This window comes from Diospyros lotus, chromosome 12 (genome assembly GCF_014633365.1).
Source record: "Diospyros lotus cultivar Yz01 chromosome 12, ASM1463336v1, whole genome shotgun sequence".
Lineage (NCBI taxonomy): Eukaryota > Viridiplantae > Streptophyta > Magnoliopsida > Ericales > Ebenaceae > Diospyros > Diospyros lotus.
This window is the reverse complement of record NC_068349.1, coordinates 31,212,851-31,235,256: the sequence shown is the minus strand read 5'-3', so window position 1 is coordinate 31,235,256 and position 22,406 is coordinate 31,212,851. Positions and strand designations below refer to the sequence as shown.

General features: G+C 40.7%; 1 protein-coding gene across 1 annotated transcript in view; it reads right to left on the bottom strand.

The window, feature by feature from the left end:
- The window catches only part of LOC127787255 (uncharacterized), a 58,933-nt gene that overhangs the window by 13,210 nt on the left and 23,317 nt on the right, over positions 1 to 22,406 (bottom strand). Inside the window, exons 9-10 of the mRNA XM_052315216.1 lie at positions 16,183 to 16,261; positions 15,414 to 16,098 (exon numbers count right to left, since the gene is read on the bottom strand). Coding sequence (XP_052171176.1) covers positions 15,414 to 16,098; positions 16,183 to 16,261 — 764 coding nt within the window. The remainder of the gene's footprint in view (positions 1 to 15,413; positions 16,099 to 16,182; positions 16,262 to 22,406) is intronic.

The following is a 22,406-nucleotide window of genomic DNA, read 5'->3' as shown; positions in this document are numbered from 1 at the left end:
CTCTGTCCAAGTATTGCGTAGTGACAATGCCCCTGAGTATTTTTCTATTCCCTTTACTACCTTTATGTCTTCTCAGGGGGTCTTGCATCTGTCATCTTGTGCATATACACCACAGCAAAATAGGGTTGCTGAGCGTAAAAATAGACATTTGATTGAAATTGCTCGCACTCTTATTCTACATCACCATGCCCCCTTTCGCTTTTGGGCTGAAGTTGTCCTTGCTGCTTGCTATCTCATTAACAGGATGCCCTCCTCGGTTCTTTAGCATCAGATTCCTCACTCTCTTGTTTCTTGATTAACCATTATATATTCTTCCTCCCCGTGTCTTTGGTTGCACCTGTTTTGTCCATAACCTGTCTCCCAGTCAAGATAAATTGTCTGCTCGGTCCATCAAGTGCATTTTTCTTGGTTACTCTCGCCTTCAGAAGGGTTATCGATGTTATTCTCCTGACATCCACCGCTATGTTCTTTCGGCGGATGTTACCTTCTTTGAGTCGTCTCCTTTCTACTCTTCGCCTCATTCCGAGTGTCAACCCATTTCTGAGGCAATCCCTCTTCCCGCGAGTCCTCCTCCCGGTGGAGATGTTGTTCCTGTGCCTTCTCCCGTATCTCCTACTACCTCAGGGACTCCTGTTGCCTCACATCCTGCTCCAGTTTCTCCACCTGTCGCAGTCCTGCCATCTGAGGATCTGCTTCCTATTGCCCTTCGGAAAGGTACTCGTTCTTCTCGCAATCCTTACCCCATTTATAATTTTCTTAGCTATCACCGTCTCTCGTCTCCTTTTTGTGCTTTTGTGTCTTCCTTATCCTCTGTTTCAATACCTAAAACTGTTAGTGAGGCACTTTCTGATCTGGGGTGGTGACAAGCAATGGTGGATGAGATGACTGCTTTGCATTCCAATGGTACTTGGGATTTGGATCCTTTACCCCCAGGGAAATCTCGTGTCGACTGTCGGTGGATTTATACTGTCAAGGTGGGTCCTAATAGGCAGGTTGATCGCCTTAAGGCTCGTTTGGTTGCCAAAAGGTATACTCAGGTTTATGGCCTTGACTATGGTGACACTTTTTCCCTTGTTGCTAAGATGTCCTCTGTGCGTTTGTTTCTCCCTATAGCAGCTATGCGCTACTGATCGTTGTATCAACTGGACATTAAGAACGCCTTCTTACATGGTAAGTTTCAAGAGGAGATTTATATGGAGCAACTTCCTGGGTTTGTTGCGTAAACTTCGTCACTCACTATATGGGTTGAAGCAGTCTCCTCGAGTCTGGTTTGGTCGTTTCAGTGCCATCATTCAAGACTTTGGTATGACTCGTAGTGAGTCTGATTATTCGATTTTTTATAAACACACATCACAGGAGAGGTGTATATACTTGGTTGTCTATGTGGATGATATTGTTATTCAGGTGATGATCATGATGGCATTATTCAGTTGAAGAAATATTTTTTCCATCATTTTTAAACTAAGGACTTGGAGTTACTTAAATACTTTTTTGGCATAGAAGTTGCTCAATCCAGTTCTGGTATTGTTATCTCTCAACGAAAGTATATGTTAGACATTCTGGAGGAAACTGGGATGCTTGATTGTAAACCTATAGATTCTCCTATGGACCCTAATGTAAAGCTCTTACCAAGACAGGGGGGGCCACTTGCTGATCCTGGAAGATACCGCAGGCTAGTCGAAAAACTTAATTATCTCACTATCACTCGCCCAGATATTTCTTTCTCAGTCAGTGTTGTCAGTCAGTGTTGTCAGTCTCCTTGCGATAGCCATTGGGATGCAGTAGTCCGGATTCTCAAGTATATTAAGGGAGCTCCAGGTAGAGAACTATTGTATGAGGACAAAGATCAATACTCAAGTAGTTGGATATTCTGATGCTAATTGGGCATGTTCTTCTGATAGACGGTCTATTTCAGGATATTGTGTTCTGGTTGGAGGAAACCTAGTATCTTGGAAAAGTAAGAAGTAGGAGGTTGTTGCTAGGTCAAGTGCAGAAGCAGAATATCGTGCTATGGCCTTGGCAACGTGTGAATTTATCTGGTTAAAACAATTGCTTCAAGAGCTCAAGTTTGGGGAGACATCACAGATGAAATTAATTTGCGACAATCAAGCTGCATTACATATTGCTTCCAATCTAGTCTTTCATGAGAGGACCAAACATATCGAGATAGATTGTCACTTCATCTGAGAGAAGATTTTATCTGGCTATATTACCGCAAATTTTGTTAATTCCAATGACCAGTTAGCAGATGTCTTCACTAAGTCTCTCAGGGGTCCTCGAATTGAGTATATTTGTAGCAACCTTAGTGCATATGATATATATGCTCCAGCTTGAGGGAGAGTGTTAAGTTATATGGTTATAGTCTAGGATTAATCCTATGTTAGAGCTCATGACCCATTGTATTTGTATATATATATATATATATAGGTGTATAGTCTATGAATTTACTTAAGTGGTATATACATATTAAAAGCTAGGTTTTCTTCCTAAGTTTCACAGCCTTAATTTGTTAAATTTTTCAACCACATCCGCCATACTCCTCTCTCCAAACTGATCAAACAATTCTTTCGAAAATTCAGGCCAATTCACTGTCCCACCCTCGGCTTGTCTCCAACCTTGATACCATGCGTCATCGTATCATTGAGATAGACTGCCGCCAAGGCTACCTTCTGCTCCTCACTAATCCAATAAAATTCAAAAAATCTCTCACAACGACAGATCCACCACCTCAATTTAACCCCCTCAAATACTAGAATTTCCAATCAAGGCATGGGTGCAAGGTTAAAAACTGAAGAAGTAGTACCCCTCACCTGGTTTTCCCGCTCCAACATAGGCCTATCTTCTGCTTCCCACCTTCCATCCGACTTGGGTAGAATGCTATCCAGTCTGAGATCGGTTCAGGACTCGTTCTTGTATGAAAATCCACCAATAGAAAGAACTGTGGCAAGGCAGACAACATGTTAAATTGTTGTCGATCTTTTACCCATAGTGATCCACCCTTTCTTGGCCCTTCTCCAACTCGCGTATGCTTTCCTTGATGGCTTCCATATCCTCTTAACTCCAAATCTTCATGGCTGCCATGTCCTCCTGGCTCTAAATCAGAGCTTGTTGCGTGTGTGACATGCCGGATTCCATAACCCCCATTCGATTCTCAAGCTACTTCACTAGGGTGCCTTCTGTAATTACGTTAGGTCAATCGCTGCCCACTTCCAATCGTCGGTTCTTGCTAAAATCCTTTCTTAGGTGCCAATTGTCACCCTTGCTTTCAAGTCGCTCAACCGTGAATCCCCACTTTGAATCTCTAATCAAGTCGCTTCTTAACCTACGCCCACTACGCACCTTCTTTCTTGCTGAAACCTTAGCTGCAATCGCTAGGGTTTATGTTAGCCCAACCCTAATCCGTCACTTCAAGTCCACCCAAAAATGGTTCGAAGTAACTCGCCTTGTCTGCCTTGCCTTCTAACGACGAACACGAATTGTCGAACTTTTGCCAAACGCCGCCTTCGATCACCACTGAAACAAATCGTCCCGTTTCAACTCTTCTTCGCTGAACCTACGAAGGAATTTAACACCTCAAATCAACCGGCTCGATTACCGCGTTCCTTACTTTGGAATCGCACCTTAAGACTGCCCAAAGATCACTGGCTCCACTTATCTTCCGGTATCTACTTCTTACGGCTCAACACTTCTGACACTACTTCCTTTGTGTCGAATCAAACCCTAACTCCACAGCTTAGGAGTTCACCCAAATTGTTAGAATCATAGCCAAGGATTGACTAGCTCTGATACCAAATTGTCAAGCCATTCGATTAAGGGTTGGGCAATTGACGGAATTCCGAGAGAAAGGTAGAAATTTTAGGGAGAAAAAAAACGAGAGAGAGAGAAGAGAACGAGAGAGATAGAGGGAGAAATTGAGAAGAAAGAGAGAAGGAATTTTGTTATTCAATTAATCCAAACGCTTTCCTTTTACAATAGCCTTCTTATAAGGCGCCCCTTATAGTTAGGAGAGCTAACTACCAACCCCAATTAGTTAGGCTTGTTCTAACTATCTAACCATAGCTTGTTACACAGTTTACAATAGTTTCCTAATGACTAATCTACCCCCAAGGTCATAACACACTTGTAAGCTAATCCTCTAAAAGCTACATGTGCCTCAGCTGGTTCAAGGAAAACAACCAAAGCCAAAGTTTTTGTTAGAGGGAGAATAATTTTGTCAGACTCTTCTAAAGCTCTAGAGAAAGATTCTCGAAGCGAATAATGAACATAAGCAGTTCCTTTAGACCTCTTGGTATTTTTGTCAACAATAATATGAACTTCAGATACATTGCCAAATCTATTAAAGTGCTCTTCCAACTCATACTTAATAGTAGTATATGGCAGATTGTGGATAGAAAGACAATCAGTCTCTAGTAGTTCTCTATTATCATCTTTCAATCTTGGTGATTGATTGTCTAAATTAATCTTCTCATGATCAAAACTTTCAAAAAAGTTATCTTGAGCATCCTTTTCATAAACTTCTCTTTTTAAGGAATCAGGTTGCACCCTTGCATCCTCTTCAGTTGGTCGAATCTCTAATGACTCATTTTTAGGTTTCTCCGATTCATCTATTATGGCTATCGCTCGAGCCAACTTCTCATTGCATAAGGTTGGTTCAATTTCAAATCTTGAAGAACCAATTGTCATCGGCACTATTTCCATTTCCTAGCAAGAGTGGATCTCCAACTGTAATAGAGACCTGTCTTTTTTGTTGAATAATTAGACCGGAATATTCCCTAGAAAGTAATTCCGCTAGCAGACTAACCTAATCACATTTGGCCACCATGATCATGAGTTCATCCAATTTACTTTCAAATCTATCCATAGAAGCTTTAAGCGTCTGGTAACCTTCAGCCTAACTAAGCTTTGAGCGTTTGTTGCTCTGATACCAAATGTCAAGACCCTCATCCTAACTAATGTTTCTTTTGATGATAGAAATGGAATTGAGGGAGAAATAGAAAGGAATAATAAGGAAAATTAGACAGAAATGAGAGAAAAATAGAGAAAACATTAAGAGGAAATGAGATACTTCAATAACTTCTTGACAATTCATTCATATCTCGGTATCATGGGTTATGGCTTTATATATAAAGCTAACCAACAAATTATACCAAGCGATTACCACTCCCCACTACTTACCCATTACTCTATACATCCCATTACTCCATAACTATAAATTAACTATAAATAATATCCACTACTCCTAAAACATAACTATAAATAACAACTAAATAAAGCGCAAGATATGGAACTTGTCCCACATCGAAAGTTTAGGCTCCTGGTGTGAGGTTTATAACCCCTGGACACCCTCCCCTTGATAGCTAGCTTTTAAGGATGAGTTCTACCCAAGGGTTGTAACAGTGGTATCAGAGTCGGTCCCATATCTCCCAATTGCAATCAAGCGACAACAAAGGTGACGCCAGTATTGCAATGTTGGTTCGAGACTAGCTGTGGGTAATGCACAACTTGCCGTCGTGGGCGCCGGGACTGCGGAGCGTGGTAGTATGTTATGGTTCATTGCAAGGTATGTAACTTGTCCCACATCGAAAGTTTAAGCTCTTGGTGTAGGGTTTATAACCTTTTGGACACCCTTCCCTTGACAACTAGCTTTTGAGAGTGAGTTCTACCAAAAGGTTGTAACAACAAATTGTTAGCATTTTGTGATGTACCCACTGGTAATAAAGGGTAGAACCTTGTATAGGTAGTTATAAGCAATGAGTAGTTGCACTAGGTAGTTATAGCACTGATGGTTTGTAATCAAGTAATAGCTTAAGGCGGTTGTACCCTTTGGAATTTTTGGCAAATAGTTGGCGTCACATGGGTGATGGATTAGTATATATACAAACTGACCACACCCAATTGAGATCATCTAACATCAGAATTGAGATCTCTAATTTCTCGCCCCCCGCCCCTCTCGATCTCTCTCTTGATCCTTCTACCGTTCGCTGTTCTTCTCATTCTCCCTACATTTCTCCTATAATCTCCCCTCATTCTTCATAGATTCTCACCACAATTAGCAAGTCCCCTATCAGATTCTTAGATCTGATATTCTAGTATCAGAGCAACATCTGGGACAATAATCTCCTTTAACGACTTCTCCACAATAGCTGATGGAACAAGGATGAAACAGATGGAGTCCCAATTACAACAAGTGATGGCGGTGGTAGCGGATATGCAGATTCGAATGGGGACTTTGGAGGCGTTGGTAGAATCAGTGGTGGAGAAGAGGATAAGAGGTATGGATCGATGGTGTGAGGAGAATCACGAATAAAGCAACCAATTGCAAGATCATATGCGCAATTAAATGTGTGAGAAAAACATGTAGTGGCGGGATTAGATGCAACAATTCATGAGGATGTTTACCAACCAACACTTGGTAAAGCTCTTCCCCAAGTTTCCCCCTAGAGAAAGGTCTGATCTGATCCTCCTCGAATAGGGGATGGGCCATCAACCTATAGGATCATTAGAATTGGAGGCTGATCCGAAGATTATGGGTGAGAATTCATTAGATAGGAGGCAGGAAACCCAAGCTGCTCGTAATCAACCCAACTTTCCTAACCATTATTTGATGGTGAGAACCCAAGATGGTGGGTGAGACCTTGTGAACAGATGTTTAGTATGTATGTTGTGCCCGAACAACAAAAGGTCACTCTGGCCTCTACCTATCTCAATGATGTGGGGGACACTTGGTTCTAGGGTATTCAGGCAAAGGAGGGTGGTCAGTGGATAGATTTCGCTAAAGATTTGTGTAAGAGATTTAAAGATAGAAGTATGATGGATGTGGTTGAGCAATTCAACAAACTCAAACAAGAGGCGTCAATTCAAGCCTACCAGCTCAAGTTTGAGGGGTTAATATCATTAATGTTGATCCATAACACACACTTAACAAAGGAATACTTCGTCTCAAGTTTCACCAGTGGGCTGAGCAAAGAATTGGGACTGATTGTGAAGATGCTACAACCACGAACTATTAAGCAAGCCACAAAAAGTGCTCAGTTATAGGAGTTATCAGTGGAAGCCTTAATGAGGAAACAGAGAATGCAAATGAAGGGAATGAGTTCCAATGTCTGGCATGTGGGAAGCAAGGGGTTCAATAGGGAGACAAGAAAGGTTGGCCAAGGTTCAAGGGGACTACTCACCTTTCCCGCAGCTAAACATGTGCATTCACCAGGAGGAAAGATTATCGAACAAAGGACACAAGTAGGGTTGCGTTTCCGATGTCGAGACAAGTATACACTAGGGCACCAATGCAAGAGGCAATTGCTGGTACTAGAAGTTGAAGAAGATAGAGAAGTGGAAGGGGAGGAGTCAGTAAACCCCTTAGAGATGGAGAGATTTCCTTACACGCCCTTAAAGGGTTAGCCAACAACAAAATTATCAAGATGGAGGGCAAACTACAAAATTGCATACTGATGGTCCTTATTGATAGTGGGAGCACCCATAATTTCCTTAATGAAATAATAGCCAAGAGATTGAATAGCAAGCTCATTGGCATTCACCCTCTATTGGTGACAGTGGCCAATGGTAGCAAAGCCCTTAGCCAATCAACTTGCATGGGATTCTGTTGGGAAATGCATGGAGAGGAGTTCGAGGCTAACTTGAGGCTACTTAAATTAGGGGGCAATGACATAGTGCTAGGGGTGGATTTGATGGAGTTAACCCCTATCAATTTTTGACTTCAACAAGATGGAAGTAACCTTTGAGAAGGATGGCAAGAAGAGAACCCTTACAAGCAACTCAAAAACAAAGGTTTGTAAGATGAACACAAGGAAGAGACTATAGATGATATTTAAGAACAAGCTGCCCCAAGTGGCACGGTTGTTCTCCATCCATGTTGTCGACCACCCAGGAGATAATGAGGAGCAAGAAGAGGAGCTAAGGGTGACAGTTAGCAATCAACTATAGGACCAATGGGAGGTAAATAAAATTGACTCTCTTAACATACTTTTAGTTGAATTTAGGGACCTATTTGTTGAGCCTAACTCCTTACCCCCTGAAAGGCCTTATGATCATTCCATTACCCTCAAACCAAATGCTAAACCCGTTAACATAAGGTCCTATCGTTACCCTCCCAGACAAAAAATCGAGATTGAAAAATCAGTGAAAGATATGCTACAAAAAGCTATCATCAAGCCAAGCCATAGTCCCTTTACCTCACCTATGCTACTTGTCAAGAAAAAAGATGATACATGACAGTTTTGTGTTAACTACCGTCAATTAAATGCCATCACCACCAAAGATAAGTTCCCCATACCCATTGTTGAAGATCTACTGGATGGGGTAAAACATGCCTCAATTTTCACTTAAACTAGACCTTATATCCGGTTACCACCAAATAAGAATGAAGCCGGAAGATGTCTCCAAAACTGCTTTCAAAACCCACCAAGGGCACTATGAATTTACAATGATGCCCTTTGGGCTCACTAATGCCCCAGCCACCTTTCAAGCATTGATGAACCACAGTCTTTAACCTTACTCATGGAAGTTCATCCTAGTGTTTTTTGATGACATCCTTCTATACAACCCCTCTTTTGCCCAACACCTTGACCACCTTAAGGCCACATTTGAGGTCCTTAGATTCAACAAATTGTATGTCAAGAGGTCAAAATGTGTTTTTACACAAAGTCAGGCGAAGTACCTAGGGCACATCATATCGAGTGTTGGGGTCAATACAGACCCAAGAAAGGTGGTTGCCATGGTGGCTTGCCCTAGGACTACTATTGTCAAGGCTTTAAGGGGTTTCTTGGGGCTATCAGGCTATTATAGGAGGCTTATAAGAAACTATGGAGTGATCAGTCAATCCCTCACCAAATTATTGAAAAAGGAAGGGTTCCATTGGGGTCCCAAGCTAGAAGAAGCTTTTGAGAAACTTATGAAGGCTATGAGTGAAGTACTAGTCTAGGGTCTATCTGACTTCAGCAAGCCTTTCACATTAGAAACCAATGCTAGCAGCACAAGTATTGGGGCAATCTTAATGTAGGAGGGCAGAACCTTGGCATTCTTAGCCAAGCCCTAGCCCCAAAGCACCTAGGCTTAAGCATCTACGAGGAGGAGTTGTTGGCAATGTTGGTGGCAATTGAAAAATGGAGACAATACTTGGAATGAGGCCAATTCATGGACCATGAAAGTTTGAAGTTTTTGTTACAACAGAAACTACGTACACAATTGCATAAGAAAGGTATGGCCAAGCTTATAGAATTAGATTACATGATACAATACAAAAAAGGGAAGGAAAATATAGTCACAAGTGCCTTATCCAAACATTTTGAAGAGGGAACCTCAATTGCTATCACCTCCATCATCCCTGATTGGTATCAAAAGGTCACAATAAGCTATGAGAAGGATGACAACACTAAAGAGATGTTGGAACAGCTGGTAATGGATCCCTCAATCAAGCAAGGGTACACCCTAATCAATTGGCTAATCAGATATCAAGGAAGGCTGGTGATTGGAGAAAGTGATCAACTTAAAAGGAAGATCCTAGACGCTCTGCATCAGTCTTTGTTAGGTGGGAATTCTCGCATACTGAATACATACCAGGTGAAATAGCTATTTTATTGGCCATGGCTAAAGAAATTTATGATGGAATTTGTGTTGGGTTGTGATGTTTGTAAGAGATGTAAACATGAAACAATAGTCAATCTCGGACTACTGCAACCTTTGGCTACACTTGGGCAGACATGGGAGAGTGTATCTATAGAATTTATTGAAGGGCTACCTAAGTCAAAAGGGAGAGACTGCATACTGGTAGTGGTGGACCGATTCACTAAGTATGCCCACTTCCTAAGCCTAACCCACCCTTACACTGCCCAAGAGGTGGCCAGACTCTTTCTAGACCAAATGGTGAAGTTCCATGGTACCCCACAGTTAATAGTATCAGATAGGGACAAAATCTTCACAAGCTTACTGGGGAAGGAACTAATGAAATCCCTAGAGACCAAGTCACACATGTCCTCCACTTGCCATCCAAAATTTGACAAGTAAACAAAGATAGTGAACCAATGCCTTGAGACCTACCTGCGTTGCCTTTGTTTCTTATAGCTCAAGGGGTGGCACAAGTGGCTTTCCTTGGCTCAGTGGTACTACAATTCCAGTCACCACAGTTACATCAAAATGTTCCCCTTCGAGGCTCTATATGGATACAAGCCACCCCTCTTACCAACCATAAAAGACCCAACTACAATGGCATCCTTGGATACCTATTTGCAACAAAGACAGCAGGTCCTACAATTGTTGAGGAATGAGCTAGCAACTTCCAAAAATCGCATGACGTAGTTTGAGGATAGAATTGAGGAGTTTGTTGTGGGAGATAATGTATACTTAAAGTTGAAACAGTATTCTAAAACGCGCTAAGCGCTAGTCGGGTGCCAGAATGAGGCCTAGCACCTAGGCTGCCTAGGTGGGGCCTAGGAAAATTGCTATTTTTTTTTTTTTTAACATTCTTCATAAATATTGATACTAAGCATACTGAAATCACAAAACAATGGTTCATATACATACTGTTAAACAAAATAAGTACGAGATATTAGTGTAATTAACTTAAAATAGTTGTATATATATTCTCTTGTATTATACACTTTTGATAGAATATACATATTATTTTATTCATATGGCATCAGAGCAGTTAGGCAAACCCTAACCCTAGATCCAACTGTCGTCGCCGCTAACACTGCTATCTGCTTGTTCTTCTCGTCGCCGACTGCATCTGTCTATCATTCGAGATTCGACCACCATTCTTGCATGACCACTTCCTTTGTCCAATCAATCTTCCGCCAATCGCCTCTTCTCACCGTCGACTGCCTCTGTTACACGTTTGTGGTCGACCCAAAGCAGCTCAGATCCACCTTGCCGTCGCGACTGCCAACTGTCGATCTTCACACACATCGTCATCCTCTCAACCACCTCTGCTCTGATCGGTCGCCGCCTTGGTCACACTTGGGAGACTAGGCGCTAATTAGGCCCGATTAATCGAACCCGACACCTAGGATGCCAATTGGCATGAATTCACGACGGCCCGGAGGTGGCTGCCTTTCTGAACACTAAGCTGAAACACACCCACCTCAAGACACTAGTGCAAGGGTCGGTTTCTAAGTTGAGTCCCAAATTCTATGGCCCTTTTCTTATCACTGCCAGGGTTGGACATGTTGCCTATCAACTTCAGCTACCTGAGGACTCCAAGATCCAATCGGTATTCCATGTCTCCTTACTCAAGAAATCTGCGGGGACACACCACGTGAGTTCCTCTCTATGCCCCCTACTTGTAGCAAACACTGTTCCAATGGAACCCGCAGCCATAATCGATAGAAGGATCATCTATAAACAAGGAGCCCCTATAACCCAAGTTCCAATCAAATGGTCTCACCTGCACCACATGAGAGTACATCTCTGACCTGCTCAAGCAATTCCCTCAAGCCGTTAACCTACTCTACATTTTTTGAGGACAAGAAATTTGTTGGGGGACGAATTGTCATGTACCCACTGTTAATAGAGGGTAGTACCTTGCATGGGTAGTTATAAGCAATGAGTAGTTGTACTGGGTAGTTATAGCATTGATGGTTTGTACTCAATTGTCATGACCCTAGGGTTTAACTAGGGTCTAGGAAGGAATTCGGGGAAGAAACAGAGAAGAATTGGAGGGGGAGATAGAGCAAAATTAGGGAGAGAGGAAGAACCGAGAGAAAATTAAGAGAGAATAGAATTCAATTTCATTTATCATTAACATGCCTCCCCACCTACTACAAGTAGCCTTTTATAGGCATCAACTAGCATCTAACTAACAATATATTCCAGAATAACAGCACCCATGTGTTGTAACCGAATTACAAAAATACCCATTAATTGTAATTATAACTCAATTACAGCTTTGCCCCTATAATACCCAAGGGTCATGACAATTCCTCCTCCTTGAAATGTTTCTTGTCCCCAAGAAACTTATTACCACCTAGCCGTTGCTTCTTTATCCAATGTCCATCTTCACCCACTGGCTTCATCTTCGCCTTTTCTTGTTCTTATCTCTTATTTCCCTTGTCTCTTGTTTCCTCTTTTATTTTTCCTCAACAATAACATCATTATGACTTGCTACAACACCAATTTTAGCCATCCACCTCTTCCTGATTACCGTTAAAAATGGTTCAAAATGTGTCGTCAGTCCTACAACCCCATCATTTTCAATTATGGACAAAATTTCAAACCTCTCTGTAGGTAAAAATCTATACATTACCTCCAACTCTTTTGGCTGCAATGTTAACTTTGCTTTGTCTTGTGTGTCCATGCCAATGACATACATGTGAGATGTTCCAAGCAAGGTGCCTGGTGCAATCCTTTATTCCTTCTCTTTAGACTCCTTATTCTGTTGTTTCAGGAGATCAATGGCATCAAGAGTCTCAGCACCAGTGACGGTGCTTGAGAGGCTGGCAACTGATTGAGTGTCATCCTCCACTTCCTCCTCCCCAATCTCTTCTTCCATGTACTCCTCAGCCCTCTCCACGGTCAAGACCAAGGGAGCAGTATGTTTAGACCCTTCCATATCTTCAGTAGGGGCACCCTCAAGTGGAAATATTTTTACTTGCTGATAGCTAGAGTACACCAAAGATTTACTTTCAGCAAGGTTGTTCTCCTTCGGCTGCTCCACTTTAAGGAATTCCTCCTTATTAAAACTTTCTTGATAATCATTGAAGTATTCTGCGGGGAAGTTGTAATAATACTTGGTCAATATCATTGCAAACTCCTGTAGCTTCTCACGGAACATTCAACCAAATTCCTCACACTCTTCATGTATCCCACTAGTTGTTTCCTTGCACCTTAGATTGAATTGATTATCTATTTTCTTTTCCCATGTCCCCCATGATTCTGGCCAAACTCCTCATGGTTTCTATTATATCCAACTGAGATTATAGCATTCTACTTCATGTATGCACTACCTCCCCTAGCTTCACAAGTAGGACACCCTAGTGAAAATGCAACCTTATTCTACTGCAATTGAGTCTCCCATGGCCTCATGTGCGCACTACCTGCCTTGGCAGAACTTTCACAAGCAGAACGAGACACAAGCCAAGAATTCGAAGCGCTATCCACCCTACTTCGCCTCCCATATTCAAACGTCTGAACGTAGGGTTGCTCTCTATCTTGGAAATTAACCACGCCAGCTGGCAATAGCCTAAATAGATCAAAATTTACATGGCTAGCTTATCGACAACGTCCGCCTCCAGAACTCCAAACCTCAATGCTATGACAATCATCTATCACCTCAGACATCGGAATCAATTTTTGGAAATCAGCTTGTATCTACTTCCATTATCCGTAAAAGTATATAATTGTCGGAGTTGAAATCACAACCAAAGCGACTCACGATCGCCTATGTCCACGGTCACCGTCGAAATCGCCTTCAAATATGACTCAAAATTCCTTCAAGTTGACTCGCTTCAATCATAATTCAGTGGTCGTGTACCACCGAGTCTTTGTTACCTTCCAATCGAACCAAGAATCACCATCGAAGATCAGATCTATCACTGTCGACTCTCCGTTACCTTCACTGGTCGAGGATCACCAATTCAGCTACCCAAATCCACTCGCTCCAGAATCCTCGTCGAAGTTGCCTGGGTCCTTTTCACCTGCACCCGCCTAACCCCCCGATTCAATCTCTGATATCTTCAAGCTCAAATCAGAACTAAATGCTTCTTTCCGTTACTCAAATCCTTCCCAACCCGATTGGTTGGTGTTTCCAATCAGGTTCATGTTCAATTGGTTCGCCCGGAGGTCTGGGTAAAGCCAATGATTGCCTAAGTTCTAACACAATTTGCAATCACTCCTAATTTCAAAAATCACTAGAACTCACTGCTACTCCAATCGCTACACCCGCTGTATCGCGACACTCTCGAGTCCAACCCACTATATTGCGTCACTCCCGAGTTCAAATCGCGACACCCATATAACTGCTAATACATGGAATCCCCACCTACTACAAGTAGCCTTTTATAGGCATCAACTAGCATCTAACTAACAATATATTCTAGAATAACAGAATAACAACACCCATGTGCTGTAACCGAATTACAAAAATATCCCTAACTATAATTGTAACTCAATTACAGCTTTGCCCCTATAATAGCCAAGGGTCGTGACATCAAGTAATAGCTTAAGGTAGTTGTACCCTTTGGAATTTTGGTGGACAGATGGCACCACATGGGTGATGGATCAGTATATATACAAACTGCCCACACCAAATTGAGATCTCTAATTTCCCACCTCTCTTTCGATCCTTCTACTGTTCTCTGTTCTTCTCATTCTCCCTACATTTCTCCTATAATCTCCCCTCATTCTTCATAGATTCTCACCACAATTGGCAAGAGTCCCCAGTCACATTCTTGGATCTGACACATTTCTAGTAATCTGTCAGAGTCTTCTCCAATTCTTGCAGTAGTTAAAAAAGGAGATCAACTAAGAAAATTTTCGTGTATCTAAAAGTCCGTACAAAGATGGGTCACTCTTTTAATTAAAACTGTAAGGTTTTAGTGAAAAGTGAATAGATTGATACAATTCTGTCTTGGTATGATGCATACAGATACTGAGCCATTGTTAGAATCTTTGTGCTTGTTTCTTTATCTTCCAAACCAGATTAGATTCAAAATCACACAATTATACTTAAACAAGTCTGCTATTGAGACCCTACCCCTATTTCAACTATTCATCGCTAGCAAGCATTCACAGAACTGTAGTGATACAATCAGAAATAGTTACTAATGGGAAACGGTCCATATATTTGTGTCTCCTTAATTAAGAGCAAGCGTTCGTAGAGTCCTAGTGATATAATCAGAAATAGTTACTAATGGGAAATAGTCCAGACATTTGCTCCTCCTTAATTAAGACCACAAACCTATTGCCTCCCTTGCACATTTTGATAAAAAAAAAATCTCTGTATCATTTGCTACAATTATCTGCACTACCATGTATCATTGCCAAAATCACTTTTTCCCTTGATATTTAGGGTGGAGACACATGTTCTACCAGGTACAGAGAAGAAACTAATTCTTCAAGAAGACAGATGAAATATCAAAATGTCCATGGTGTGTGGAAGACTGCAAACAATGAACATGTAATGCTACAGAGAATACGCATAAGGACCAAGATTCATACCAAAACTAAGAACTTACATGGTTTTTAACCCTCAAGCAATGCCAAAGCTCTGACAAATGTAACCAAGCATAAAAAGGTAAAAAGAAAAAAAGAAGAAGAAAAGAAAACACAGAAAAGTTCTATTAAGCTTCCTCAAAGTTTAACTCAACAATCACAAGTTTAAACAAATTTTCCATCAAAAAGGCAGGCAGTTCAAAACTTTTTCAGTTTGCAGATAAACAACAAATAAACATCCAGGCTCATACCATTTGAAGCTGTCAACTCTTGCTCTCTTTGATAGCTAGAAGCATCTGATTTTGGAGAGGTAGTTGCATTTCTATTGCGTCCACCTAAATGTATGACAAGCTTTGGTCCTTTTGTAATTGTGTTCTTAGACTTGGTGGCATCTATTCCAGTGTCATCTCCAATGCCCATGCCATGAGTTTTAGTACCCTTAATTTGGATTTCTTTCGATTTCATACTTTCATTACCTGCTGTGACCTCGTCAATTAGCTTATGTTTCAGGACCCCTGCATGATTGATGGAGCATATCCCTTCACTCAAACTTCCAGCAACGGGAGAAGAAAAAGGTTCTCCACTTTTATGGGACTGCATGTCGCCATTCTTGTCATCATCCCCACTGTACCCAACTGACGAGGGATCAATGTATCCCTTCTTCTTATTATGTTTCTTATTTGAAGATTTCTTTCCATATTCTTTGGTCTTCTTTGGTGATTTATCTACTAGCGCTTTGAGAGAAAACTTCAAGGATCGACTGTACTCATTCTTTAATATAGGACCACTGTCTTCATCATCTGAATAAGGTGAAATAGAAAATATTTCTTCTTGAGTAGGCAATCCAGCCGCTGCCCTTAAGTTTGCAATCAAATCACTGTCAGCTTTGTCTCTTCTCCTCCAAAGCTCCTGAACAGCATCCTCAAGATCCCTCACCTGGAAATTCAGTAAGCAGAAGGAAAGGTTATATTAGTAAACCAATTGCAAATAATGCTTATCAAACAGTAACATTACACATGCCTGGTAGCACTCTCCACGGCACATTGCACATATATAGTGAAGATTTCCATCAACTTGAAACTGTAGATATTTTTCATCACTGCAAGATATTTAACAGTTGTAAGCAATATTAAATCTCAATATGATGCAGAAAATGATTTTGAACAAGTTTTGTCTACCATCAAAAAGTGGGTCTCACGAAGCAGATAAAAGCAAAACAAGGAAACTTTTAACAAAATGCAATGTGGAAGGCTCAAGAAAATACAAAGAGAAAGCACGTGCCTTAGGCTAGGCAATGAGGAAACAAATATAGACACAGAATACAGCAAATCAGGATTAAAAAAATAAGGGCATGAAAAAAAGTATTTTTTTTCTTCTTTCTGTTAGGAGCATTCACGACCATAGTAATCAAAACCACTGCAAAAATTGTAACAAAATACCACTAATCAAATATGAAGATACAATTCAACCTGTGATAATGATAATATACAAAAATATTAAACGAACACCTTCAATCTGTAATAATGAGAATACGCAAAATATTAAAAGAATACCAATAATCTAACATATACCACTAATCCACAATAATCATAACATATACATCATTCACCCAAAAAACAAATTCACAGAGTTGTAATTACGCTCAAATGTTTTATTCCTTATCCAAAAATTTACTATATGTGATCTCAAATAAAGTCCTAAACTCCATTAAAACCACAACCTATGCTCTCAAAGTGCCTAAATAGAAATACATAAACAATAATTATAATAATAATAAAATTAGGACATGCCATTTTGCATGTCCAACCCATATCCGGGCCAGCCCAATGATTATCTGTTACTCACATGCATCAAACATAGATACAACACCCAAAATGAAATATCAGTGTTTCTAGGTCGATAGACTTTATGGTCCATGCTACCAACACAAATCTAGATTCAATAATTTTTGTCAAACTCAGCCTAATTTACTCACTGGTCACTGAACCAATCACTAGAAACGCCCATTACCATAATTGCTGCTCAGTACCTGATTTAACTGTAACAGATTTGTTAAAAGAAATTATCCAAAAAGCATCCTGTTCTTGACTACGAATTGATGATCAACTAAAATTACTGTCCTAGTTCTAACCATTTCTTGAAACTGTTAGGACCCGGGGCATAATTGCAATAAAGGCTCAGGTAGTTAAATAACTAATGGGCAGGGAGTTGTAATTGGAGGGAAGGCACCAGGAGAGCTACGCCTAATAAGTAGGCTGTTGTAGAAGTAATTAGTTTTGGATTGAATAACAAACTCTCCCGCCTCTTCGTTCTCTCTCTCTCTTCCTCTTCCTCTCTCTCTCCTTCTCTTCTTATCTTTCTGTTCTAGACAGAAATTCCTTTCAGAATTTGAGCCATTGTCAAACCCTACTTCAAGGGCCTGACAATTTGGTATCAGAGCAGTGGGTCATTGGTGGCTCTCTAGTGAGGGAATTTTGGGTGGAAATCCAACGTGCAGCATGGCAAAAGGCAATCGTCTCAAACAAATGGAGGTGAGTGTGACACGCGTACAGGAGGACGCGACGGCCAATAGGGAGGATGTCGCAGCCATTCGGGATAGCATCAAAGAGAGCTGGATGAGGCCAAGAAAGGGCCGATTTTTACGGCCAAAAGATCAACAATATGTTTAGTATGCTGTAAGTGTTGCCACAGTTCAAATTGGCTGGAGAATTTCCACCAAGATTGGGAACCGAGTCAATCTTGGAGAGGGATGGAATCTTGCCTAGGCCGGAGGGAATTAGAATGTCGGACGAGGGAGGAGTTTATGAACGCGAATTGTAGGGTAGGAACATGGGGTTGGCAAACCACAAACACACGCCTGTGCCAAGATTGGATATTCCGATCTTCGAAGGGGAGAAGCCGAGGTGGTGGGTTCGCCACTATGAGCGGTTCTTTGAATTGTACAGCATAGGGGAGGATCAAAAGGTGGTGATGGCAACGGCATACCTCAACAATGTTGTCAACGCCTGGTATCAGAATTGGAGGCAATCAGAAGGGCCACGTGAGTCATGGGGAACTTTTGCGGAGGAATTGTGTGGCCGGTTCGGAGAAAAGAATATGACCGACACGGTAGAAGAATCCAAAACCGATTACTTCTTCTACAACAGCCTACTTATTAGGCGTAGCTCTCCTAGTGCTTTCCCTCCAATTACAACTCCCTGCCCATTAGTTATTTAACTACCCGAGCCTTTATTACAATTATGCCCCGGGTCCTAAAAGAAACTTGAAAATATAATTTGAGATGCAAATAAACAAGACCAAGAAAGCAGTATTCACATTCTTTCATAAATGATTTGAGATCATGAATGCATGTATACGTTTCTAATATTTCCTCACCAAACCACACATATACAAAGGGAAGGGATCTGTTTACACATGGTGTAAGCATTGTTGTTCTAACATACTCGCATAACTTCTACGTGTATCACCTCTTCTTGAACAAACCCTAAACAAACTTGTAACTTCTAGAAGAACCAAGCTGGAGGAAAAAACAACCAAACTCAATTAATTTTATTCATGAAAGATTGCCTATTTATATATATTTTACTCTATGTTGCTAACCCTATTGTATAAGAGATAGAGTCCTAACTAAACTAAATTATTGTACAGATATACAACTATTTAAAGATAGGCTAACTAGAGTACATTATCTTTATTATTTTTCATATTATCTCTTATAATATCAGCTCCTATAATTTCTCCTATTATCTAGGAGCTCTTGATTTCGATCTCTTCAATCTGCTTTATCCTTATATTCAGCTAGCTTCATGTGGCCGAGTCTCTTCCATAAGCTATCTTTATCATAAGATAGCTTATTATCTCGGATTTCCAACACCCCCCCTCAAGCTGGTGAATAGATATCTCTCATTCCCAGCTTGCTAATCAGAATCTCAAACCCTGGTCTTGACATTGCCTTTGTAAGGATATCTGCTTCTTGAGTTTCTGTAGGAATGTAGATCAATTTAATTCCTCCCTCTTCAATTTCCTTTTGTATGAAGCTCCTATCGATCCGAACATGTTTCATCCTGTCATGCTGTAAAGGATTATTGATGATACTTATGGCTGATTTGCTATCACTGTAAAGGTATGTTGGAAATTTTAGGGGCATCCTCATGTCTTCCATCAGTCTCACCAGCCATATAAGCTCACAAATACCTTAGGCAATTGCCCTAAATTCTGCCTCTGCACTGCTTCTTGCCACTACTGTCTATTTCTTACTCCTCCATATTACCAGATTTCCCCATAGCTTGGTACAAAAACCTAAGGTTGATCTACTATCAATAACAGATCCTGCCCAATCTGCATCAGCAAAGCATTCAGCCCCTCGTTCATTACCTTTCTTGAACAATAACCCTTTTCCTGGTGTTCCCTTCAGGTATCTCAAAATATGATACGCTGCATCTAAATGTTGTTGAGTTGGTGAGTGCATAAACTGGCTCATAATACTCACTGCATAGGCAATATCAGGACGAGTGAGAGAGAGATAAATTAGTCTTCCTACTAGCCTTTGATACCTTTCTTTATCAACTGCAGGATCATCATCTTTTACAAAATACTTCCAATTTCTTTCTAGAGGTGTATACCTTGGTTTGCAACCCAACATACCTGTATCCTTAAGGAGATCTAAGGTGTACTTTCTTTGTGAAATCAAAATACCTTCCTTGCTTCTGGCCACTTCCATTCCCAAGAAATATTTCATAGTTCCGAGATCTTTAACTTCAAATTCCTCCTTTAACCTCCGTTTGAGTGCAGCAATTTCCTGAGTGTTGTCACCTGTAATAATGATATCATCTACATATACAATGAGAATGCACCTCTTTCCATTTGAGCACTTAGTAAAGAGAGTATGATCTGCTTCTCCCTGAGTATACCCAAACCCAGTGAGTGTAGTGCTGAATTTCTTGAACCATGCCCTTGGAGATTGCTTTAGTCCATAGAGAGATTTCTGTAACTTACATACCTTGCCAACTTTCCCTTCTTCAAACCCAGGTGGAATCCTCATGTATACTTCTTCTTCTAATTCCCCATTGAGAAAAGCATTTTTTATATCAAGCTGAAACAATTCCCAATCAAGATTTACAGCAATAGATAGTAATACTCTTATGGAATTTAATTTAGCTACCGGGGCAAATGTTTCTTCATAGTCTATCCCATAGGTTTGAGAGTATCCTTGGGCCACTAACCTTGCATTATACCTGTCTATGCTTCCATCTGATCTGTATTTGATAGTGAACACCCATTTGCAGCCTACAACCTTCTTATCTTTGGGAATTTCAACCAAATTCCATGTATGATTTTCAACCAGGGCTTTCATTTCTTCTTTAACAGCTTCCTTCCACTTTGGGTCTTTCAAGGCCTCATAAATATTTCGAGGTACCGTTACCTCATCAACAGTCGTGGTGAATGCCTTGAATTGTGAGGATAATTTGGAGTATGACATGTAATTTGAGATGGGGTACTTTACACATGACCTTACCCCTTTCCGGATAGCAATGGGAATATCTAGATCATCATGACTTGTGACATTCCCCTCAATTGTTGGACCTTCCTCTAGTTCTAACGATTGGCCGAGTTGAGGATCAGGATCAGGATTTTTTGGTCTTCTTGAATAAACTTTTATGCCTTTTTCTTCTATGGACTTTTCTAGGCTGACTTCCCCTCCTGAATCAGTCACCATTGACTCAACTTGTTGATGGGCAGGCATACTGGAAGATTCAATGTTGGCTGATTCAATAGGAACAGATTTTTGGTGATGACTGGCATTAAGATTCGAATTCTGATACAAATGAGGGAAGAGATGTGAGATTGTGGGATCCCAATGAGTTTCCTCTCTTTGTATCAAGTCACTGGAATAGTAGAACTCATTCTCAACAAATGTCACATCACAAGAAACAAATGATTTTTGTGATAGGGGACAATAACATTTGTAGCCTTTTTGGGTAGGGGAATAACCAATGAATATGCATTTAAGGGCTTTTGGGTCAAGTTTGTGATGGCGATGAGTGTTTTGATAGACATACACAATGCAGCCAAAGACTTTGGGTGGAAGAGAGTTTATGATGCGGACATGAGGGTAGAAGGATACTAGATGATTCAAGGGGGTTTGGTAGTTTAGGACCTTGGATGGCAGCCTATTGATCAAATAAGAGGCTGTGAGGACCGCCTCTCCCCAATACCTATTTGGAGTAGAACTAGTAAACATTAGAGATCTTGCCACTTCAAGTAAATGGCGATTTTTCCTTTCAGCTACCCCATTTTGTTGAGGAGTATAGGGGCAAGTGCTTTGATGAAAAATCCCATGAGTGGTAAGGTATTGGGTGAAGGGGTGAGAGAAATATTCCCGACCATTATCTGTTCGAAGAATGCAAATGGAGGATTGAAACATGTTTTGAATCAGTTTATGGAAACCTTGAAAAATGGTATTGACTTCAAATTTTTCTTTCATAAGATACACCCAACACACCCTTGTATGATTGTCAATGAAAGTGACAAACCATCGGGCACCAATCAAGTTTGAAATTCTTGCTGGGCCCCAAATATCACTATGAATTAGGTAAAATGGTTTAGAAGGAGTATATGGATGAGATTGATAAGTGCTGTGTGTTTGCTTGGCAAGGATGCATTTATCACATTGAAGAACTAAACTCTCTTTATTGAAAAATAAATCAGGGTACAAACGTTTCAAATATGAAAAACTAGGGTGGCCAAGCCTTCTATGCCATAACAAGATATCAGAATTAGAAGTAACCGAAAGAGAGAGACTATGAGTGGACTAATCAAGGGAAGCCTTATTTTCTGAAAGCCAATAGAGCCCATCCGTTTCCTCAGCACTGCCAATCATCTTCCCCGAGGACCGGTCCTAAAAAATACAATGAGAGGGTAGAAAGGTTACAATGCAGTCCATATCTTGAGTAAGCTTGCTAACAGATAACAGGTTGCATTTCAAATTTGGAACATATAAAACTGTTTTCAGTTTTAAACCACCAATACTTATATCTCCTTCCCCCATAACAGCCGAGGTGTTTCCATCAGCTAATAACACTGTTAACTCCTTGTCCCTTGGCTGCCAATGAGATTGAAATTGCTGAAAAATTTCAGTTGATCCTGTCATATGGTTAGAGGCACCCGTATCTATAATCCAGCACTTTCTACTAGGTCTTCTAGAGGTTAGGGAGTATATTAAATTACCTCTTCGGACGGGGAAT